Below are 11,716 nucleotides of genomic sequence, written 5' to 3'. Positions count from 1 at the left end.
AAACTTCGTTGTAATTTCGTTAAAAATCCAAACCACACAGGTACAACATAAATTAATAACCCAAATTATGCAAATTTTATAACTCAATTAATTTTACCGGAATTGAAGTGGCAAAATTTCTTCCCAGAATCACCATAACTTATACCTAGAACTGAACTACCGCACATATCATCACAAGGGGAGGGGGGCATGATAAAAATGGTCCTAACTGGAAATTGGTAATTTAAAGATGGGCTAATTGTAGGGGTTCTGCAGAGATTTCTCTGTATTTTTCAGTCCCTATGGACTTAATTTCCAGCATGTTGGGGGATAATTACTGACGAATCCATCTTAGCAGAGGGAGGTCTTTTGAGAAAACACCATTTATCTCTGCACATTTCTCATTTTATTACTCCACAAATTGGTTGTCACTGCACACTAAAATTAGGTATGACTTGCTTACACAATCTAGAGAACTTAAACATTAAGGCCTTTAAGGATGTCGTCGCTAAAATCTGTTGGAGAGATCTCTTTCGTGTACTTGCTAGCGAATTCTGGTTTGAAACGGCAGGGGAAATTGATAAGATTATGCAAAGTCCATATCTTTTCGAATGAAAAGATTTAAATTTAAAATACCTAAATAACACCGTTTTTGCTTAGCAAATGTGATTATAAGTCAGAACGGTACAATTGTACGTAGTAATTTATCCTGCCTTTCTCTGGATCCATCAGGCCACTGGTACAGTGGTACTGCCATGCCAACCTCGTATCCAGGGTCTTTTACCTGCAGGCCAAAAATGCTTCGATTGTCTTGACCTCAGTATGGTCTTGACATTCTAGATCATCCCAGTTCACCGGATCATCCTTGAACCCAGATTATTCCTGCCACACCCGGGTTCCGGTTGTTCAAAAGCCCTTGGTTAAAGCAAATCTTTACATTTATTTTTTAATTGCTTGTTTACAAAATTGAACATGCTTTTTTCATAAATATATTTAAGACGATAGAAGTTATATTTTCTGAAGTTTTAAAACAAACAGCGGTTCAGAATAGAAGCACACAAACTAAAACACTGGATTAAAAATTAAAAGTTTGAAATAATGTACACAATGCAGCTCTACAAAAAATCAAAGAAGTCAGAAACGAACTGCACAAAAAGATTCCATACATAACTCTACAATGACCATATAAATGTACGGTATGTTGCAAGAACACATCCCGCGTACCACCCTCGATCGTGCATAAATATCATGTCAGAAATATATATATATATCTTTCATGTATCTAATATCGTGTCTAAAAGACTAAAACCTACAGGAACATGCTATAGTTGCAATTTTCATGTCAACTTCATTACTTAATCCAGTAAAAACGTACCAGAATGTGCTATAAATGCATCTCCACCACAGAAATTCCCCCGTTAGATTTGGTGTCTTTCGCACCCTCAGCGTCAACGCCAGCGTTTGCTGCTGCGAGGGTTTCATTATTTGTTTGCTGCATATTGTTGAGGATAAATGGACCTCCATTTTTTACTGGATAAACTTCTGTACCAGTTTCTATTGCCTCGTTTGAGTGAGAGGCGACATTTTCAGTATCATTTCTTTCTTTTCTCCCAAAATCTGCCTCTTTGGAAGTACTTTCCATCTTCTTAGCAGACTCGTACGGAGCTGGACCAATCATTGATAATATCGCTGGTAAGAAAAACAGGCCATGAAACACACCAAATACGACAACACCAAAAAGAATCTAAAAGAAAAGTGAAGTCGTTTGTAGAAATCGTGGCAATTTAGTGTCAGATGCACAAAAACTTTACGTTATGTCCTTACCCTAAAGAATGTGGTAAATACGTGTGACTGAGATGTAGCTAATGGTACAATTGCTAGGAAGGTACTAAAACCACCATTCCAGACCGCTGGACCAATATCCCGGTACATCTTTATTGTTCTCTCTACAGGATGTTGAATTTAAATAAATGAATTTAATAAAAACAAAATATTCTCTCGCGAACAATGTACATTTATTTTTTCATTGCAAATGCAAAATGCCTAATTTTCAAGGCGTGTCGCTTTACGAGAATGTCAGAATGAAGATCAGAAGATGATCCGAATAACAGGCAATAAAACGGCCTCATTTAATGCATGGGAACGTTAATGAAGGGATTTAATAATCAAAGATAGTATTTTAGGTGTTCAACCTTTTCTATTTCCAGATTTCACCAAGAATGTGTGTCCAACATGAGATGCATAGTCCACTGATAAACCAATAGCGATAATTATTACTACAGTTGAAACTGTATCAATGGTCAAACCCCAAAAGTACATGAGTCCAGTTACGTCAACCTAAAATTACAAAGTTCTTTGCGTCGTAAAACTAAGGCTCTATCGAATTTTACACCTTGAAATGTACTTCTATTCAGAAATAGTTAAACAAGTATAAGCGCAGATGCTTACCACAGTAAATACAACACAAAGGAAAACCAGAACTGACATCACTGGACTTGCAATGATTACCAAAGTTACAAGAAATACGACTGCCATGGCGAGTAGAATATTTCTGAAAAGTTCCTGAGATATAACCTATAATTGCGGAGTTGCATTCTTTAATAAAGTTAAAAAACAAGCTTGTTAAGTTTGATCTAATAATCTGAAACATCAAATGAATATCTATATGAATATTTGAACACTAACATTTTTTTTGTGTCATATATATTGAAACATTGAATGCTATGTTGAATGAATAATTATGTATAGTTCTTACTAATACTATGACCTTACCTTGTGGCCTTCAGCAAACAGTATTAGTCTGTTGTAAACAATTGGATCTGAACTAAAGCCAATATTTTCTATGATATTCCTGAGTTTATCCATCGCCTTAACATGATCCTGAGTTTCCGTCAAGATCTTCAAAAACGCCCGAATCCGAGTTGCCTAAAAAATAGAATAAAAAATCAGCAAATGGAGCCAGGCCCGGCGCGAGGTGTGATGTTCTGAAGACAGCTGCCAGTGGAGCTATACGCTGTAATGATTAGTCTATGGTCGGAGCTGCTACATACATGTATGTAAAACTAATTAAAACTTGATTCTCAAAACTACCAGCTGATTTCATGTCACGTCCGAGTCGTAGGTTTGGTGCATCTTAAGGTTCCTAATCGTTTAGAGACCTTGGCTAAATAAGTAAGGAACTTATGCAAGTCCTTTGCAATAGTGTTTTCAGTCGAGAAAGATTGATGCTTAAAGCAAAAAACACGTTTTCTAGACGCTGACCTACCACAATTTCAGTCTTTTGTTTATTCCATACGATGTCGTTGGTGAATCGTTTTCCATTTGAACTATTTAGAAAACTTTTCAACTCGGTATAAAATTGAGACTCAGTCTTGATAGTTCGGCCTATAGGATAGATCAAAAAAGTTAATGTTTCATCTGTTTTTAAACGTATTTCATATACACATGCATGAGTGCAAGAATCTCAGGGAGAAATTCTCTAGAAGATCGGCAAAACATGACCAGGACCGTAAATAAAAGTTTAGTTGGGGATAAGGGAAGGATAAGGGTGCATACATTTGTTTTAATATCACTTATTTGACATTTACAAATGCATTGCATGGCTATAAATGAAATCCTAATGAAACGGTAGTGTACAGAACATGTATATTCAAGTAGTGTATATACTTACTTGTATTGTACACAGAATCTGGTACACTTTTATTCGCCCATTCTATGTATTTTTCATACCAACTGTCGATAGTATTCTCTGACAAGTACGTTGTTTCCTTTTGTAATTCTCGGTTTAGTTCGTGTAGTTGTTTTTGTTCTTTGAAGTAGTTAATCGATCCTTTGAAAAGACAAGACAATTATTATACCTCGTCGATATCCTTATTGCCGAAATTGACTTCAGTAAAGCAACATGCGTTAAGATGATGGTCCATGGACCGACTATGGAGTAATCGTAATTAGCTAGCCTTTTCTTCAGTGATGTGTTTATATGCCTGAGGTTGAAACATGCATATGGAGTCTTCATTTTCGGGTATACATTAATATTGTGAATTCACTCTTCGTATTTTTTATTTTTTCACATTAGTTTTTCATGGTTTATTTGCTAAAGAGGTCGACACAGGATACTAAAGCCTGATTCTCCCGAAGAAAATTTATTCAAATTATAAATAAGAGAGCACTTTATTCTCCAGTGATCACTGACAATAGCCATCGCCCACCGTCGGTGACATATGAGAATCAGGCTTAAATGTTCATTTACCACGATTCATCAAGTTTCGACGAACGACAGCAATATTTCAATAAAACAAAGAAATATTTCACTCACACTGTCGTTTGGTGAATATTTACTGACCTGTATAAAAAGCGATGGGTGATCCACCTTGGACAAATTTCTGTAAGATGAAATCGACCCAGCATTAGAAGTTGAACATATTAAGTGCTTCCGAGTATTACACGTGCGTGCAGAGGTAGTGAATGGCGGTACATAGGGTAGTTCGTTAGACAAGGAAAAGATTATCATTTCATGACGTTTAAAATGAAATTACTGCAAATGTCACGACAGTGACGAAGAGTTAAACTGAAGAGTGGTGGGATTTCATCACCTCGTCATTCAGGTCCATGTAATCCCTGACAATAGTACCGGGAGGAAGAAACCATTTTGGTTCAAACTGTTGCTTTAATTCTGTTGTACCGTAAATATTTACACCGAGAAGGGCGATAACAATGAGGAAAATAAATATCTGAAAATAAACAGATCTGAATTTAAAAGTGCGAAGGATCGTCATACAATGATACAAAAAACACAAATTGTAAATATAGTTTCTCCTGTTGATATATAAAATTGGGAAAGCAGCAGTGGCATGAAAATGCTGGCTCGATAAATACCTTTACTGGTAGTTTCACAACGCCGGAACCAATTACTTTTTCATAGAATATTTGCAAATAACTCTTCTCCCCACATTCATTTGGTTTATAATCTTGAGGAAGAATGCAGCAACAACAGCAACCATCACGATGCTTGTCAGCTCTGCATGATAAGATGAGAATTAGAGAAAGAGAGAATATATCAATAAACTTGTCAATTGCAACCGTCCAATATATATGTGACGCATTAAGTAAGACTGCCGTTTCCATCACGTCTTCTTTGCTCGCATGGGCGAAGCACGGAAGCAGCATTTGGAAATTTGCTTCTACAGGTAGATGTGTTCGCAAAAATAAATTTAATCAAAGAACGGATAGGCGAAACTGGCGTAATAAAAAGTAGCTTCACCACTGTGCTAAATATATTATGTATACCTTCTGGCATCAATTGACAGCCAGGCTACGAAAAATGTTGTTTGCAAAATAATAATCACAAAGAATTCCTAAAAGATGAAAATGACTGTTTTAAGATCAGTGTGATACAACACTTAGTATTATCTATTAAACTGTATATTATATCATGAAGGTTCATCCACAAATGGCACCGAAGAAGAGTCTGGGTGGGAGAGATGATGCTGAAGACTAAAGTGATGAGTGGTACTACATCCTCTTGGCCTAAATATAAACCAGCAAGATTGGAATCTCACCTACAGCTGCATAGAAGCAAAAAGACCGAAGACCAGGGATTATCTAAATGCCAAGAAAAAATCTACTTTGTATTGTTTGGCTTTTGTTAAATAATAGCATGTGAACATCAATATTAACATTCTGCGGCATTAGATATCACACTTTAAAACTGTTAAAGCATTCTACGCCCTAGCTTTAGTACTTTGCAAGCAAAATCTATGTATAAAACATTCTTACCGTTGTTACACCAACAAGAAAAGCCAATAAATCAGTTAACGTCGTTATTGTTATGGAAGGTCCCTGGCAACAAAAATAATGATCACATTACCAAGTTACCGAAGGAAAGTAATAACATTAAAATGAAATACAAAACGATATAAGACTCGTACCGCATGTTTCAACGCCAAACCAATTCTCTCTTGAACGCTTTCACTTTTATGAATATTATCTGGCATATTGGACCAAGACTGAACGATGACGAAAAGATCATCCACGCCAATACCTTAATATAACAATAAAAGATAAATTCATTGATGCAATATTATCAACGACGATATATTATTGGCTCTTATATATTGACTATAATCCATACCAAGTAAAAGAAATGGCAGCGTTGTGTGAGCAGGTCCATAAAAAAATCCAAAAGCACTGCAGAGACCCATCGATACACCGACTGATAATCCTACACTTATAATACCACCAAGTGCTACCCAGGCCTGACCAAGAAAAAGGGAAAATTAATTTCTTTAACATTGAATACAAAATATCAAAATAAATCAAGTGAAACAGAGGTCTGAGTGGAATGAAGGGATTGTATTGTATAAAAGATATAAAAATATTGAAAGAATGGAGAAGAAATAGCATAGTAATGATAGTTATGAATTATTTCTTCGGTGAATTAATGAACTTGGTTAAAATTCAATATTTCATCAAAAATAGAATTTACCTTAATTTCCAATCTGGTAAATTTACCCAGAATAATAATGACGTAAAGCAGAATGATAAAATATCCCGTTGTGAGAAGAATAACATCGCCAGCGATAGCGTCAGAAGAGATTTCTCTGAATCTGTAGAAATAATAAATGTTTTACATTATGCTACGAATTTGACGTAGGTCACTCCATTCCAAAGGGATGATGAGGACCGTTTAGCAACGTTTTTTTAGATTCACTCTCAACGTCAAGATTGATCTTTCAACGATCATGATGTGTGACAACGTAGAAAGCTGACGGCAATTCGGAATGGTGACATCATGAAAGAAAAAAATGCTTTTATAAAAAGAGGCTGAAGGGCTTATACCCGCATTATATAGTTAAAAAGATTCTGGTGATAAACATCTTCAAAATACTCGACAGAAATTAATATTCTAAAACCTCACTTTGTTCTTGTCATATACAGTAAATCACTGTACTTTTCCACAATTTTTCCAAATGCTTCTTCCCATTTCCCTCCGCGGGGATCAACCTTGGTATCCAAATAAAGTAAATGATGTTTTAGTTCTGTTGCATGCTCTTGACCCACATAACAAGCATCATATAATACAGGACATTTCCAAAATGTAATAAACTATTTTCAGCATTTGCTAAATACACTTTAATAATCCTCTTACATTATCCGTCGGGTCTATCAAGGATGGAAGCCGTTCATAGAAATACGATGCTTTAAGAAACTTCGCCCCACGTATACTTCCATTCTTATAACTAATATCTGCCAGAAGTCTGGCTATGTTGAACGCGCTTTTAGAATATGGACTGAAAAATAAAATGGTAACAGTGGAACAGTTTTATATTACTATAGTTTGCAAATATCATCCTCCAGACATAAATAATAGAATGAGTTATTCAGTCATGAATGAGCTGGTATGACTGCCCGAAATCATTACCTTAAAGGACCTCTGTTATTAATGTCTTCTAATACTTTATCATCATTTAACGAATTTATCGTATTTTCATCAAAGGACCACAGTTCCAGAATAGATGCAAGGGAACATATATCTCCCTTTCTGAAACATTAAATTGTTTTTAAATTAAATGAGCTTCAGATACAAGAAGGAACTTTTTAACATATTAACTGGAGAACCAAGACTCGGCTAGAAGGTATTGCTGTAGTGAAATCTTTTTGTACAAAAGATAAATTCCTGATATATCCTTGTCACCGTCACCGTCTGGAACAGCTAAACCTTTTCATACAAAAATTTACTTCTTTTACCAGAACAATTATAACAATAAGGTGAAATTGGATCAGAACACCATGCATATAGGTAAATGTAAATGAAAATCGGCGTTTGTAAACAGCCGGGATAATGGAATGACAAGTAATAAGGTTCCTTAATTAAACGTACCTGAAACAGATGTCTTTCCACTCAAGAGACTTGTTCTCAAATGTTATTGTTATATTCATAACCTCTTGATGAATTTTAAATACCTATATATATACAATAGCAAAATTTCAACTGATTGCGTGCGGTTGATAAGCAAGTTACGAAGTGGTTTAACATTAGAATTCAATCATCCTACCTGTTGTATCACTTCGGCTTTTAAAACATTTGATTTTTCAAGGATAAAATTCACTTGACCTGATTCCTCCGGGAACATTTTTTCAACCCATTCTTTATCATCCTGAGCTTTGGAATCCTGAGGGACCCAGAGCTTCTCTCCACGACTTTCTTGTTCAAACCTCAGAAATCCCGCCATACAGGCACCACAAAGAAGCAGTGATACCAGAATGGTGATCCATGGACTCCCACCTACAGTTCTACCAAGCCTAGATTATTGAAAATTGAGGAAGAGAAGAAATGGCGTTTAGAAGTAGAAATTCACTATTCTTTATGTGAAGTATATGGCTGGAAAATCCAAAACTATGTGGGGGCGAAACCATTTTTGCTTCAAACCACGACTTCAGTGCCGGAGGGAAAAGCTTTCTGACGTAATGCCTAAAGCATAACATTTTCTCAGCGAATTTAAGATAATCTTAACAGTATTGAATATAACGTTAGGAGACGCGCCTACCCCCCTCCCCTGGCGATGGCACGCAATGCAATATGGGGACAGAAACTGAAATCGTTAATAACTTTAAAATGCATAAACAAATCAACAATTTCTATGAGTGACAGCTAGTTACTGTTGATTGTTGTAATAGAAATTAATGTTTGGGAGCTATATTGTAACTATTGTTCATTAAATTGTGAAAAATTCAATTTATTCTTTAGATCTTCCGATCTTAAAGCCAATGTCGTCTTCATTATGATAATTCATCGTATGATGTCAATTGTTGGTAGTTAGTGGTCCATTACAAGTGGTCCAGACCTTAGTTGAGATGATATAAATTATGATGTAGTTTTAAAATGTGTATTCAAAACAGGTTTCTAAAGTACCAGATGTTGGACCATGCATGTATACGTATTACGTAGCTATGTTTCTATAACATGTTTTCCTATCAATAAAATCAAATTGAAAGAGTTAAAAATGATTCGCTATTTCAAAAATCGCTGTTCCACCACCACGCTTGCTATTACGATCTTGTCTTACTAACGCGTGGCCAGAAACTTGATCACAGCTGCATGGTGAATATCACGATATTAAAATGCAAGACTCTCACAAATTAAAACTTTTCAATTGACTTAACATTATCTTTCCTTGCGATATTCTTCAGGAATTCAAATAATTTTTCACTAGTTCTCAGTCACTATATTCTTCCGTCAATGAAGAAGTTCAAGAGCCTCACTTGTTTTAACAAATTGCGACTCGATTGCCTTTGATAGATATTTTACTGAAAGGCCAATATCCAATATAAAACGTTACAATTAATTACCATTTACCAACGTTACATAGATCGTGGCGACTGGCAATCAGTGATCTGCAAGTCTAAACTACATGTATATACCTAATTAATCTGCATTTTTAGAAGACACTTCTGCCAATTAATGCCAATACCAAGATGGCATTGCCGGACAAAAAAAGAGTGAAATTAAATGTTTTACAAAAGTAGAATGGATGGGGCATGAGAATTGACTTATTGACATTAATCAATCACAACCATGGCCTGGCTTGGCACATAAGAAAGCAAATAATTATAGGAATATTGGAAACATGATGGGGAAAATTTCTCTGGCGACAGAAGTCACAAAATACGATGACCAATTTGACCAATACGCAATACTCCATGTCATAATATTCACGTATACAATACTTATAACATAGCGATCGAAAAACATATAACTTGCCTGTAGAAAATGTTCTCCAAAGTACCGGTAATGATGCGACTAATCTTTTGTAATATTCCTTTCTCGTTTGCTTCTTGGGTTTTGCATTCCGCGTTTGATGACATAATTCCAGGTCTTTGCCTTTACTTTACTCTTCAGGTTCCGTTTATTTTAAATATTTTCAATATAACAGTATTGAGTATAAACGTCAAGTGTGCCGTGATGGCATCACTAAAAGAAAATATATCGAGAGGATGCAGCTAAGTTATTGTTATTGAAATTTTTATGGCACTATTCATATTTATAGCAGTAATAATATATTCACAAAATTAAATGAGAAAGAAATTTGCAATGACAGTACGTCCGCTACGGTCGCTTATGCCCACTTCAGTTCCACGATTTTTTAAAATATATACTTCGATAGTGACGTGAAGTGTTATATGTTATTATTAACAATATCGCTAATAATGTTGTGATATAAATTTTGTTTACAGAAACCTGAGAAAGTCATATTCCAATCTACTCAACGAACTGATATTAAAACTGCAATATCTCAGTCGTATTTCAATAGCAAGACATTACTTATTAGGACTGAAGTTCACAAGACACAAACCAATGTATAGTGATATACTAAAATGAATATATTCAGTCGAAATGTAGAAAAATTCATCTTACTTGCCAAACTTACCAAAGCAGCGGATATCTTCGTATACTGATGGAGAGATTTTTATCGACCCGGGTAGTCAAAACAATGTTTTAGATGTTACGTGTGTATGAATATATTACACGCAACTACAAGTTGAGGTTTTCAGCGGGTGGACTTTGGCGGGGGTGTATTAAAGCACAATGCACGATGCGGCAGAGAAAATGATGTATTAAAATGTTAAAATGGTACCAATAATTTACACATACATGCTTTTAGAATCAAAAGAATAAGACTTTTCCATTAGTCTTGATCCAGCGACTAGCTTAGAGTGAAAAATATCTGCAACTGTTGGCAGTGTTGCATTGAGATATAACTATAACATAAAGTCAAGCCAAGCAAAGCTGAAGAATACAATCATTGTAAGATTCATTATTCCTTTTAATTCTTTGTGATATCGAACTTTCAGTATAGTGTAGCCGGCCCGGTTCGTTTATTCCCTACCTCACTGCCGGCTTTGGATTTTAATAAGTTGCTTGCATGTAAGTCGTCAGTTTAGTTTAGAAATTAAACTCATCCTGTCATTCTTGTGAATGAAGGTGATCAAGGTAATAAGGTGGACACTGACACACAAAATGCCTTCCTTAAAATGACATGCAATGATCGGATTCTCCTAACTAGTATCACGAATAGCAACGGAACTGTTTATAATAAGACTAAGAGAGAATATCTTTATGTTAAAACCAACTGGCTAGCAACATCTTAATTTCAACTGAAAGTTCTTTATTTTCGGACGATATTGTATAGTTATTTTATTGTTGTGTGATTGTGTATAATGAGTCAGCACTTGGATTCCGCTTTGTGACTGCCTTAACATTCTACCTGTTGTTTTCCGGTAAATGATGAAATGTGTCGCAACAAGTTTGACACAAGTTTTGAAAGTCGTTTGCATTAGACATTAGACTTTGTCCTGTATGAAGGACCACACTCCTTAGGTTAAATGAATCTTATAACCATCTATAATATTATATACTCAGGCAGCGTAGTTCTCACAGACTATTGACACCAAACATACCTGATTATTGATCAATGAAAAAGTTCGAGGCGACAGGAACCACTGTTGGAAATAAGTACAACAAAGATTCACTCCCTCAATGTCTACGTCTATAAAATAAAGTCTATAATTAATTCCAATCACTCTTTGGTACCTGCACAATCACAACTGACTCTGCACGCGTCATTCAAAGATAACGCACGCGCGTTTCTATTTTAAAAAGTTTGTCCATAGAAATAGTAGTCGACATTATTTGTCTATTATTTCTATGGTTTGTTCCCATCAAGTCAGGGGTGGATCT

At 35.4% G+C, this 11,716-nt stretch overlaps 1 protein-coding gene across 1 annotated transcript; it reads right to left on the bottom strand.

The window, feature by feature from the left end:
* Positions 1–997: 997 nt before the first annotated feature.
* LOC114535883 (patched domain-containing protein 3-like) lies at positions 998–11,413 on the bottom strand. Its single transcript, XM_028557211.1, has 24 exons — positions 10,407–11,413; positions 9,740–9,949; positions 8,034–8,280; positions 7,859–7,941; positions 7,400–7,519; positions 7,127–7,268; positions 6,896–6,981; positions 6,464–6,584; positions 6,110–6,233; positions 5,907–6,019; positions 5,755–5,817; positions 5,538–5,580; positions 5,278–5,333; positions 5,107–5,159; positions 4,855–4,996; positions 4,572–4,709; positions 4,322–4,361; positions 3,650–3,808; positions 3,245–3,363; positions 2,752–2,904; positions 2,428–2,553; positions 2,172–2,316; positions 1,804–1,925; positions 998–1,723 (listed from the first exon to the last, which is right to left on the bottom strand). Exons 2-24 carry the CDS (start codon positions 9,841–9,843, stop codon positions 1,364–1,366), a joined length of 2,859 nt encoding a protein of 952 aa, XP_028413012.1. The 5' UTR covers positions 9,844–9,949; positions 10,407–11,413; the 3' UTR covers positions 998–1,363.
* Positions 11,414–11,716: the final 303 nt, after the last annotated feature.

Source organism: Dendronephthya gigantea, unplaced genomic scaffold, assembly GCF_004324835.1.
Source record: "Dendronephthya gigantea isolate DGI-Jeju-01 unplaced genomic scaffold, DenGig_1.0 000127F, whole genome shotgun sequence".
Taxonomy (NCBI): domain Eukaryota; kingdom Metazoa; phylum Cnidaria; class Anthozoa; order Malacalcyonacea; family Nephtheidae; genus Dendronephthya; species Dendronephthya gigantea.
This window is presented reverse-complemented; position numbering and strand designations above follow the sequence as displayed.